The sequence below is a fragment of the Rhamphochromis longiceps genome, linkage group LG3, assembly GCF_057381845.1.
Source record: "Rhamphochromis longiceps isolate RC_006_pf linkage group LG3, R_longiceps_female_GT1.1, whole genome shotgun sequence".
Lineage (NCBI taxonomy): Eukaryota > Metazoa > Chordata > Actinopteri > Cichliformes > Cichlidae > Rhamphochromis > Rhamphochromis longiceps.
This window is the reverse complement of record NC_140559.1, coordinates 25,927,216-25,940,247: the sequence shown is the minus strand read 5'-3', so window position 1 is coordinate 25,940,247 and position 13,032 is coordinate 25,927,216. Positions and strand designations below refer to the sequence as shown.

At 36.3% G+C, this 13,032-nt stretch overlaps 1 protein-coding gene across 1 annotated transcript; it reads left to right on the top strand.

The window, feature by feature from the left end:
• The first annotated feature begins 6,442 nt into the window (after positions 1 to 6,442).
• Positions 6,443 to 11,275, top strand: LOC146673673 (uncharacterized). Its single transcript, XM_085402306.1, has 2 exons — positions 6,443 to 8,302; positions 8,990 to 11,275. Exon 2 carries the CDS (start codon positions 9,010 to 9,012, stop codon positions 9,868 to 9,870), a length of 861 nt encoding a protein of 286 aa, XP_085258432.1. The 5' UTR covers positions 6,443 to 8,302; positions 8,990 to 9,009; the 3' UTR covers positions 9,871 to 11,275.
• Positions 11,276 to 13,032: the final 1,757 nt, after the last annotated feature.

The following is a 13,032-nucleotide window of genomic DNA, read 5'->3' as shown; positions in this document are numbered from 1 at the left end:
TCTTTGGATTCTAAATAAGTCAGGACTTATTTTGTTACATATCTCTATAAAGGTCCTCTCCGGTTTCCAATCCGTGCTTGTTGCTGTTTTCTGGTGTGTTTGTTTCTCCTCTCTCTCCTCTCTGCCTTACTCGTTTGTGTGTGTTGGCCTTTGGCCAATGCACCTGTGCCCAGTTTACTCACCTGCTGCACATCTTCTGTGTGTCTCCAGCTACTACTTAAGGTGGAGACTCTATGGTACTCATTGCTGGATCGTTCTACTATTCTAGTCAGTGCAGCCCCGGCTCTCTCAAGTTAATTGTGTTTTAGTTGTCGTGTTTCTGTGGAGTTTTAACCTTTGTCCAAACCTTCCTGGATCTTTCCCTGTTTCCTCTGGATATATTGTATAAGAGTGATTCATGAGTGTATTTTGGTGTGGGGTGCAAATGGTGGCATGTGAGTGACTGGCTATCAAGAAGTGGAGTTTGAATGTATTCCCCTTTCCTTGGATTCAGAGCCTGCTCAATGCTGTATATAGCAGGTAGTGTCCCTGTAAATAAACTCAAGTAACTGAATTATTCAGAGTCCAATTGTTCACCTTGCCAATCAGCATGTGTTTCACCCATTCAACCATTCCCTTAAGATTTGGCAAAGAAAAATAATTTTTTTCTTTTACCAATTTAACACCTTTTTCAAGAGTAATTTAAGTATGTCAGATGACATGATTTGATAAGTTCTGGTACAGACAACATTAAAGAATGCTCAGTTCTGACTCTAAAAAACCCCACTAACAACACAAATGGGCTACCTTTTTGTATTTATTTCTTTTTTCTTGTACTTCATTGGTTGCTGTTTTCAAAGTGCTCTATAAATAAATTTTACTCAGCTCGGCTTGATTTATTACACATTTCTTTGAATTATAAATGCACTTTTAGAAAATATGATGCATTCAAAAGATGTATTTAGTTCTTATTTGAGCTTTTTATTAACATACAACATATTTTAAAAGTAGTTACGGTCCTTGAAATTTAAATCTGTGAGGTTAACTCAATAAAATTTAACAGGAATTAACAGCCAGCCAGGAATGCAGACACCATCATGGCTTTTATAAAGAAAACAGACTTTGACAATGCCTATGATATAGATCTCACTCTTTTTTAGTACTTATAACCATGGTATCAAAGTCAAGAGAAAATAATTACAGATACATAATCTAAGAATACTCAAGATACAGTAATTTGAAGAACAAGGAACAAAGATGTTCCTTTAATTCTAATGTTTAAGATATTAGTTTATACTAATGCAAAACACAGTCCTTGTCAAGTTCTAAAATTATTAAAATCATTTTTCAAAGTCTTGGAACAATAAGACATATAACACTTTGTTTTTTGAACAGTTTTAATTTTAGCTATCAGTAAATCATCTTACGCCATAAAGCAAATCTGAATAATTTACATCTGTTTGCATAAAAACTGGAATCTGTACATCCATTGTTCCAATTATTATTAATATTGTTAATGAGACATGTATAACAATAACTAATTATGTAATAATAATAATTATGTTAATATTATTAGGTTATTATTAATATATATATATATATATATATATATAATTGTTCATATTGTCTTTTGGTAGTTTATTGCACTGTTATGCAATTTATGTAATTACTATGCACTTAATGCAGACATATTATTAAAATTTGGGCTGTAATGGTTGTATTGATGTATATCAACTTGAAATGCTCCCAAAAATGGCTACACAGCATGTAAAAATATAATATAAGCTCTGGTGCACTTGGCTCTATGGTAGGTCTTAAAGGGTTAAACGCACCTTCTTGTGTTATCAAGAGATGGAAACGACAAATTTGCCTATTGCAATTTACCGTGAAATCATTAGAAAATCTGCATCAGCTTTGCATACAAATGACTCAAAGGCCAGCTCACACATGGTCCACACACAAGGACATTTCATATTTTCGAACCAAAACCAAACACATGTCACTCAGTAAGTTCTGAGACTCAACAGAAAAAACATCAGAGAACACTGGTCTAAAGGTTAGTTGGTCGTTTGGTTAGTTGGTCGTTTGGGGCTTTGGATTCTCGGTTTTGTGTCTTTGGACTTTACATTCTTGTTTATTATTCAGTATTATCAGTTTACTGATAGTCCTTAAGTGTTGTTGTTTAGAAGTTTTCTTTAACTTGTATTGTTTGGACTTTGTGTTTTTGCGTCCTCTTCCTCTGTTTATGTCATTGTTTATAGTGTTTTTAAGTTTTTGTTTCCTGTTCCATAGCAGTCCAGGGGTTTTCACTTGCTTTGCATTTAGTTTATTTTCTTTGTACTAGTCTTTGTGATTGTGAACCTGTTACTTTGAATTCTGGTTTCTCTTGGTGATCAAAGTTGTTAATTAAAGATTTGTTGTGTTCTAGATTAGTTTAGCCTCTCTAGTGTCTTGTTGTGTCTTCCTGTCTTGATTTCAAGTGACATGCCATGAATATTGAGCACAGCATTTTAAATTTTTTACTGTTAGTGAAAATAACCCCCCTAAGTTCAGTTCTATGTATGACTAGTTATAGATGTTTTATTCTTTGTTAATGTCCTCAAATGTCACAAAAAGATGATTAAACTGATCTCCTTGTTAGTTTTGGTCCAGATCTTGAATTACTGTAGAGCAGTGAGTGTGTAGTGGGTGAAAACCCCTCTCCCCGTGCTTTCCAACTGGATTGATGTACACAGACAGAGACATTTGCCAGATGGTAAAACCAGCATTACAGTATAGATACCATTGCATCCATTTGGCAACTCTCTGTGAAGAGAACTCATGGCCATTGATCAGTGGTTATGACACTGCATACTAACGATATGCAAACTGACATCATGATATAGTTCATTAGCAATGCCAGTTTTAGTCATAAAGCAAATATGCTGTTTATAAGGTCGGGAAAATTGCCGTCAGCTGAGACTAAAGAAATCTTATGGATGAGTGATGAGACATTGCTCCTATTGGAAACACAACATCCAGATGAACAGAATCAACTTTGTGAGAGGTTCAAAATCAAAAGCATATTAACATAGTAAAAAAGAAATGTAATGTAAAAGTTATTATTCTTACTTGGATGTGAATATTTTGCAGTCAGTGACCACCTAAAGCCTAGAAACAAATGGCATTATGAAATGCCATTTGTTTCATTATGAAATGCCATTTGTTTCTAGTCCCTATAAATGCTCTCCCAGACCTTGACTGAACCTATCTAAAGTCAAAGTTGCTGCTTGTTTGGGAGTCGCCTGCACTAAGTTTTGTATCTAATAACCGAAAAACTGCTTTGTTGGGTTGAGATCAGTTAACTGATAACCACTGAACCATTTCTTAGCCTTGAGAAGCTCTTTGGTTCCTTTGGTTCATTATTCATTTGCACTGTGACCATTCTTGTAACTTCTTGTAACTACTGATTTGAACTTTATCGTAACCCCTTTTTATTTATATTAATGAACGCATCTCTCTGTTGTACATTTTGATAATGATACCGTGAGCTTGGTTACACATTGTAAAGTTATTTTTCTTTACCATGGAAATTATTTGTCATCATCCATCATCTGCGTTCTTCAGCTCATTTGGTATTGCAGAGCTTGGTGCTGCATTTCAACTTTTTGGGGGTTTACATTAGCTGCAACTCCATAACAAGATAAAACGTGATGTGTCAAAACTGTGTTCACCTCTCCTGTTTGTTTTCTGCTTCACTTTTTCATTTACTCTTTATTTACCCTCTTATTATTCTACTCTCCTCAGACCACCAGAATTTGCAATGAATATGTCAGTCAACTCTTCAACCATCTCCAACGATCTTCTGGATGCTAATTGCTTCATAATCAGTTTTTATATTGACATTGTTTTGTGTGTATTGAAAGTCATCCTCATCTTCCCTCTCTCACTCATTGTCCTCTACCTGGGTCACCAACGATGGCGGCGGCAGAGCTCCTTCAATACTGAACGCCATTCTGATGTCTTCTCCCATCACATGGCTGCTATGGAGCTGATCTGGGTGTTTGGGTTTTTCTGCTATTACTGTGGAAGATATACAAATTACTCAATGATGGTAACAATAGGGCTACATATGTCTTCAATCAGTTTCTATGGAGAAATTTGTTTTCATGTCCTCACCTGTCTAGAGTGTTACATGGCTGCTATTCACCCCATTACCTACATGCATCTCAGAAATGCCCGTGGGGTCAGGATCAGAAACTTCAGCATTGGCTGCGTTTGACTGTTGAGGTTTGGATTGACTAGTGTTACAACTCTATAGTTCAATCAAAGCAGAGAGCTTTCTACACCATCACAGTTATATGTTGTGCAGTCTGGTTGTGGTTCTTTGGGCTCCTTATTTCAGTTGCGCTGATGTCATCACCTCTGCTAAGCATCACTGTTCAGTGTATTGTTTTGACAAGTGTCTCCTGATTTAACATACCCAGCAGTTTGGTGCTACCACTGTTGTATCTACACAGGGCACAGAAACTCTCATGTTGCTTATATGGCAGTGGGTGAAGACAAGGTTTGGACTTGAGTAAGTCAGCCTGGCATAATTTAAATGGATAGAATGATGATTATAAATTCTGGACTGATGATTGACTGTATGTAGCAGCACTTATAATAGTAACACTTAGATTGTTTATTAGTTTTTTCCTTTTGTGTTCTGTGCCTCAAACCAACTCTGACTAATTTGTTTAGCTATTAGATTGGATTATATTCAATTAGATTTTGCCATTTTTATGTACTCACACAACAATGAAATTGTGCTTTACATAAAATGCTGATATGAAAGACATATACAGCCCAATATGGTGTCATAAATAGATCTGAAACTGTTATTACACTTAGTTTGTAGATCAAGGATAGAAGGTGATGGTGCTTATCCTTCAAAATTATTAAAATAACAGTGCGAGTAAACAACTGGTTTTGTAAGACTTGAAGTGAATGTTCACATACGTTTTCTCTGACTGCATGAGTGAAAACACAGAAGGATGAGTGGGGTCCTTTGCAATTCCCAGAGCTCTGAGCTGTTTGTAAATATTCAGCAAATATGGCAGTGATGTTTTCTGCTGTTCTCAAAACCCTGATTAATTTGTGTCTTTCCTCTGATTTGATATCACCAAGACTGTGTACTCAAGGGCGCCTATGTTAGATAATGCGCTGTCTACACCGGCTCACTCTCACCTCTTACACAACCCTGTTGCTTGTCATGTATTTCTATGGTGTATTGAGATTCATGTGCTTTTTTGTGTTGAGGTTTTTTTTCTTCTATTCTCAAACTGTTCTCCCTTTAGGAGCTCAGTCTGGGTGGAGCTCTTTTTCTCCTCCTCTCACCTCATGTTGTGTATTTTCATTGTTTTTCTTATCAGTCTACCTGTCTGACCTGTCTCGTCAATGTGATGTTTGTGTAAAGTATGTTTGGTCGGAGGGTTCCTTTGTGAGTGTGCATGCGTCAACGAGCATGCTGCCTGCTGTAATCCATAATTTCCAACGGGATTAATAAAGTATTTCTGATTCTGATAATCAGCAAGGAAGAGTTCATGCAATGCTAGAAGTCAGTAACCACAAAAATGTTGTTTAATAATTTACTACTTGAATTAAACAAACAGAACAGCTAACACCACTGCAGCTCACTGGATGTACTTGTAATCTGTGTGAGTCAAAAGCTGGGCTTCAGCAGAGTATAAAAAATACACAATTTCAGGCCATTTTTTATGTTATAGAGAAGGGAAATCTCCAGTCATCTCATACACAAAGGTCTGACCATGAGCACACAAGCACCCCCCACCTATGCTCTAGTGTTCTGTTTGCTGACAGCCGATACTCAGAAATTAGTCTCCAAAATTCTTCTTTTGTCGGTTTCTCTACTCACAAAATAAAAACTCAAATTCAATTCCAAAAAAAGACCGTGAAAAAAATAAGTGAAATTAATTAAAAGTGCAAACAAAGAAATTATTTTAAAAAAAGAAAGCTTGAACTGGTGTACCTTTGCTTTGTGTAAAAATTTTGCACATCAAATCCAATAGCATAAAAAAAGAATTACAGTAATAGTCAGTATGATGTGGGAGTGGTAGCAGCTAGCTAATTTTCCTATTGCACACATAGTGCACGCAGTGTGCGTGACCCTACTGTCATTAAACACCTGCCTTTGTTTGCAGGTTATTTGAATAATGTCAAATGTAATGGATGGCAAAAATAACATATACTGACTGGTATTGAAATACGTCAACTCCACTCAAAGCTCAATATAGAAAAAAAGACATATGAGCTAACAATTAAATTTTTTCATGAAAAGTCCAAAACTTAAGCTTTTTATCTATAAAAAAATAATTCTAGCTTTAGAACAATCAAATAAACTCTTAGCTGGATCTTTTTACTCTCCAGTCATTAGAAACTGCCGATATGTCAGCAGCAGTACAACATTCCGACCCTTGTAGTAACTAATAATTGGTAATGATAATTTTCCAAGACGCCCTCACTGATCTGCTGCTATGTGGACATGTGAACATCCTCAACCCAAGAAAATTCAATCCACATTTATTGTGACACTTTTGCGCATTAACCATCCGGAGGGGAAATGAGCGCGGGAGGGTGTCCACCTGATCTCGACGTGTCTGAGCGTTTCTCACATTCTTATAGCTTCAGCCCCTCCACCTATAAAACCTAAACATCCACATTCTTTCTCTTTCAGTGAGCCTAAGTTATGACCTTGGCTTCCTGTGAAGTATGTTCTGTTCTTTTCTAATCAGACAAATAAGGCCATGCTTCTCTGGAAACAATATTTCTCATAATGCAGCAGTACCATGCATCAAAAAACAATATCCTTCATTCACAATAAATCAGCAGTCTAATAAATGCAATAGTTATCACCTTCTTCTAAGTCAGGAGAATAATACAGACTAAAACTACATAATACTTTTACAATCTTTAATTAGGGGTATAACATGGCATAAGATAATAAAATAATCTCACAATAGATAGATAGATAGATAGATAGATAGATAGATAGATAGATAGATAGATAGATAGATAGATAGAAACCACCATTCACTGATGTGACTATCCCACTGGCACCAGCTGGAGGTCTGCCAAAGTCAAAGCTAACTGGAACAACAAAATTCTTCCCTGATAAAAGGACTGTTGTCAGAAGTCTTTGTCCCTTCTTCAAGGCCACCTGGGTCCACTGGAGAAATCACAGATACAAAAACGAGCTTCCTCCAAAGAGTGACTCGTCTCTCTCTTAGAGATAGGGTAAGCAGATGAATTTTTTAAAAGGAGGCCCAGAGTATAGCCGCTATGCTTCCACATCGAAAGGAGCCATTTTAGGTGGTTCGGGTAAACTTGGACCTACTCAAGTTTACACTGAGGTGCTCCCTGCCCTGGGGGTGTTGCACCTAGAAAACTAGAGCAGTTGACTGAAGAGGGGGAGGTCTGGGTTTCTTTGCTTAGGTTGCAGCCCCTGCAACTTGCCCGCAGATAACAAAAGAAAATAGATGGATGGGTTTCAAAATTCGTACACAGGACAAAGATATCAAGGAAAATCATTTTTGCTACTGCTTCACATCAAAAACTATATTTTTATAGTTTTGTTTTTATCCAAAGAAAATGTTAGGTGTAGTGTTTTAAACTAGTTAAATTATCTAACCTTTAATATTTAACCTGAGGGGGTTAAATTTTCTCCCAATATTCCCATTTTTGCACCCTAATGATAAAGAATCTAGTTACACATACTAAAATTATCACACACAGACTGAAAATGGTATTCAGTCAAACTGCTTCATGTACACACAGGAGACATGACACTGCTTAATTTGAATGAACACCTGTCTTAGATTAGTAGCTATTTGACTACTGTCAGATGTAATGGACTGATTTAAAAGTTTAAAAATCTCTTAAATGACTTTTTTCACTTTTTATGTCTCCTTCAGTCCTAAACTGCATGTTCTTTTCTGTCACATATAAAAACCAAATCTAAACCATTTCCACTAATTACACAGACTCCTTGTTTTTGGTTTCCTACATGTTAGGGTGAAAATAAGAATTCAGTTTTTGCTATATAAAGTAAGAAAATACTGAAAATATAGATATACCCTAGAATATAGCACTTTGACCCAAATGCTGAAGTATAACTTGCTGCTGTAATTTACAGTAAGTACCACCTACTGAATCATGCAAAAAGCTCCCATCGTTCTGTTGCTGTGTCAACTCTGAAAACTCACAAGTATCTGTGCACATTTACAGTGAAGAGCAGTCAGTCAGCTTGGAAACGTGAACCAGAGGAGACAATTCAAACAAAAAGGTGCTCTTTAATATCTTATAATATATTGACACTTTAATGTTTAAATACATCTTTTCATTAGTATTTAAGCTGTTATTTATCTTTTTAAACTAATGTCATTGAGATGAAAGAAATTCAACCTCAGAAGAATTTTGTATTTTTTTTTTTTTATTTCTGAACTTCAGGTTTCATGTGATCAACTCAATCCCTCCATTGGCAGCACAATGGATGCTTGTAATCAAAGTATATCCTGTCTGGATCTCATAGCTGCTCCCACTTTGCAACTGTAGTAAATTGGAATAATAACAATAGCAAGATATTTTTTAGATTAGGTCAATCTGGTAACATTGAATGGGATTAGATAATTATAACATGCTGCTCCAGTTTTTTTTTTCAGTGAAGACAAATCTACAACTCGATGATATTTTAGATAACATAATAATAATCAGTTCAATGTTAGTCACCATGCATCACCAGCCTATTATTATGATATTATACTTGAGCAGCACATTGCCATTTTTTTCTCTTTCCACTGTCAGCTATTTCCTGCCTGTACATTTGTGGACAGAAATATAGTATTAAAGGAGGAAAGATTTCAGGACCTAGATATAACTTTCTTACAGTTTCTTAAAAAGAACAATTATAACTTTAAACTGTCTGTTACCCGTGTTTGTCCCTCTAATTATTATTTTATATTTTTCTCCACAGACCTACATCATACAGCAGAAATGTTACTTAACTCCACCTTCAGTAATATTGTGGACAGTATCTGCCCCATATATTCATCCAAATTCATGCCCTTCTATACATTGAGAATCATCCTCCTCCTCATCGCCTCTATCCTCATCTTTTTTTCTGGTCACCAAAGATGGCGGCGGCAGCACTCATTTAAAACAGCAAGTCACTCTGACATCTTCACCTACCACATGGCGACTATGGAGCTGATCTGGATCTTGGGGTGGTTCCTCTTCTATTATGGTGCATACACTAATCACTTAGTGAGTGAGAAAGTAGGATCATATGCTTGTGACACTGTTTATTACGGAGAAATACTTTTCCACCTGCTGACCTGTGTAGAGCGTTATCTGGCTGTTGTTCACCCCATCACCTACATGAGTTTAAGAAATGCCCGTGGGGTCAGGATCAGAAACATTTGCATCGTCTGTGTTTGGCTGCTGAGCTTTGGACTGGCATGTGTTAAAGTTTTATCACCTCCTAACTATGAATCTGCCCCAACATTTTGTCTTTTGGTTCCCTCCATAATAATCATATCTTTCTGCAGCCTCTCTGTTCTCTGTGTTCTGATTCGCCCAGGGCCACGGGAAGGAGGTGGGGAAAAGGAGATGGTTGACCAATCAAAACAGAGAGCTTTCTATACAATCACAGCTATAACCTGTGCTGTGTGGCTATGGTTTCTTGGCATACTTGCATTAAATGTTCTTGAAAACTCAGGTCCAGTGAGCAGCACCGTCAAGTGTTTGATGTACATGTGTCTGCTCTGGTTTAACTTGCCCAGCAGTTTAGTGTTACCTTTGCTGTATCTGCATAGGGCAGGAAAACTCTCATGTTGTAGTTATTCCAACAACTGAAGAACAAGACTGAATTTGGGTACACCACAGAGACTCACTTCAGCTTACCAGTTGTGGAACTGCAGTAGAGGACATTTCAACAAAAACAGTCTTGAGGAACACAAGCCTTTAGATTTGAATCATTATCATATCAGCTTTACACAAATATAAATACAAATGTAATAATAAGATAAATGTTGGGTCCATACATATGTCACATACAGAATAATGGCTACTGACCATTCAAATGACAGCACAAATCCTCTTTATTCTTTGTACTTATGCGTGTTTGTGCTTTCTGATTGTTTGCATGTACAATATGTTTTTTTTTATTTTGAAGTTGTAGACAGCAGGATGTTAATCAAGGTCTTATCTAGTTTTCAACCTACCATTGAAAACTAATAGGAATGAAACCCTCAGTTCACCATTACACAATCACACTTGTACCTAATTCCCTGCTAGGCATAGTAAATGCAGTACAGGCGAAATTTAGATTTCATTGGAGCACCTCTAAAGATGTAATCACTTATAGAACAAATAAAAATAAGCAGACACTTTATAAGGAGTGTCAAAAAATGTTAGCCAATGTAACTTAAAACACTAGTGATTATTAGCTAAATTTAACCTTTGATCCTCTACTCTGCTGGGGAACAAAGAAAGAACAAAAAGAAACAAATTAGAGTGGACTTGCACTTATAATAATTGTTATAAGATTATATTTTTTGTCATTGTTTAGTTTCTAGTTGAGTGAGGAGGATAGAGAGGGCAGGGATGTTGTACAAGAGGAGGAAGAACAAGGGAGCAAATAATTAAGTTCACTCTAAACGTGGCTCGAACAGAATGGCTGCCGCTACATACCAACTATAGTTTTATTCTTCACTTGTAAAACCTGGGTAAATTATCCTCTGTATGCATAATAAAATGACTGTTTGTATGAATTGAAAATTTTTAATATGAAAACAATGTATTACCAGTTTGCTTCATGTACAGGTCTGTGGAGTGGCAGGGTGTTTTTCCAATGTCTGTCCTGATTAAAACTCCTTTAAGTGCTTGATGAATTGGTGGACCATAATACTTTCTTGTAATGGAGAGCACACTTAGTAAACCTAATGAAAATAAACAGTTCAAGAACATAGCATGCATTGTGATCAATATTTCTCATTATTGCCCCCTAGGTCAAAAATGCATACAGACAACCAATGCATGTACTGAGCCATTCTTTATACATTTTAGTGTAACTTATTTATAATGATATATTTTAAACAGTTCTTTCCTAAGAACTAAGCAGCCAAATGAAATCATTAAAGACATAGATGAAATGTACAAAGTTATTAAGTGCATCTTTTTTATCTTATGTTAATGTTAGTTTTAACAACTTAATTAAAATTAAGTAATCAAGTAAAATCAAATGAAGAAAATACTTAAATTAGTTAAATTTATTCATATTTATGGCTCATTGTTATAGCACACACTTTGACAGAGTCAAGGATCAACTCAGACGTCTTCGAATTAACACACTCAAAAATTCAGTCAGTTTTTTAAAGACATGACAATGCTGTATTCAAATGGTGCTTATGTATTCATGTAGTGAATTTTTTGAGTAATGATATGATGGAGTAAATAAACTGACAAGAGTAAGCCGAGAATAAACAAGGATGTTTTATTTTTTTTTTGTTTATTCGCTTGTTTTTTGGGGGGAGGGGATTTGCCTCTCCTGTTTGGTAGTTTAGCAATCAGAATTATTGTGTGAAGCCCGAGAAAGATGCCGATTGGATTTACTCTTCCAACTGGATTATTGTGTATTTGCCATACTGGACCACTTCATTGATCTATATTATTATTATTTTATTATTATTTTAAGTTATTACAAACTGGACAGACATGACTGGGGGATAAGAAAGTGATGGGGTGCTTGCTCATTTATTATGGTGCATACACTAATCACTTAGTGAGTGAGAATGTAGGATTAGATGTTTGTAATGTTGCTTATTGTGGAGAAATATTTTTTCACCTCCTGACCTGTGTAGAACGTTATCTGGCTGTTGTTCACCCCATCACCTACATGAGTCTAAGAAATGCCCATGGGGTCAGGATCAGAAACATCAGCATCGGCTGTGCTTGGATGCTGAGCTTAGGACTGACGGGTGTTACAATCATATTACGTCCTATCTACAAATCTGCCCCATTGTTCTGCCTTCTGGTTCCCTCCATTATAATCATATCTTTCTGCAGCTTCTCTCTTCTCTGTGTTCTGATTTGCCCAGGGCCAGGGGAAGGAGGCGGGGGAAAAGGAGATGGTCGCAAAATCGAAACAGAGAGCTTTGTACACCATGACAGCAATAACCTGTGCTTTGTGGCTATGGTTTCTTGGGGTGATATTATTAAATGCCCTTGAAAACTCAGGTCCAGTGAGCAGCACTGTCAAGTGTTTGATGTTGATGTGTCTGCTCTGGCATAGCTTGCCCAGCAGTTTGGTGTTACCTCTGCTGTATCTGCATAGGACAGGAAAACTCTCATGTTGTAGTTATTCCAACAACTGAAGAACAAGATTGAATTTGATCACGCCACAGATATTCACATTGTGTTACATGTTGCTGATGACTCAAAAGTGCAGCAGAGAACATTTCAACTAAAACAAGGTTATGGGGAATGCACGCCTGACATTTGAAGCACTTTTTAATCAGCTGTATACAAAAGACATAGATTATGAGAAATATGTTGGGTCCTTTACTTGTTATTACTAGATGTGAGATCAAAGACATGGATGGATGGAAGTTTTCAGGTCACATACAGAATAATGGCTGCTGGCTATGTAAAATGACAGCACAAATCTTCTTTATTGTTTGTTTGTGCTTTGTGTTTGTTTGCATACACAATATGTGTTTTAAGTTGTGAAGTTGTACACAGCAGGACTCTAATCAAAGTTAAAGTCTATGCTTACGTAAGGCCTCCCTGGCATTAAATCCTCAGTTAATCTCTGTAGCATTCATAACCTTGAAAAGTAATAGAACAAATTCTTTGGTTCACCTTATTGTTAAAATCACATCTGTACCAATTTTCCCTGCTAGGCATAGTAAATGCAGGCCACAGGCAAGTTTAGTTTTAAACAGAGTAAAATAATTATATCAGTAGTACCAATAATAGCATATTTTTGTGTTATTTTCTGTAATTGTCTTCAAATGT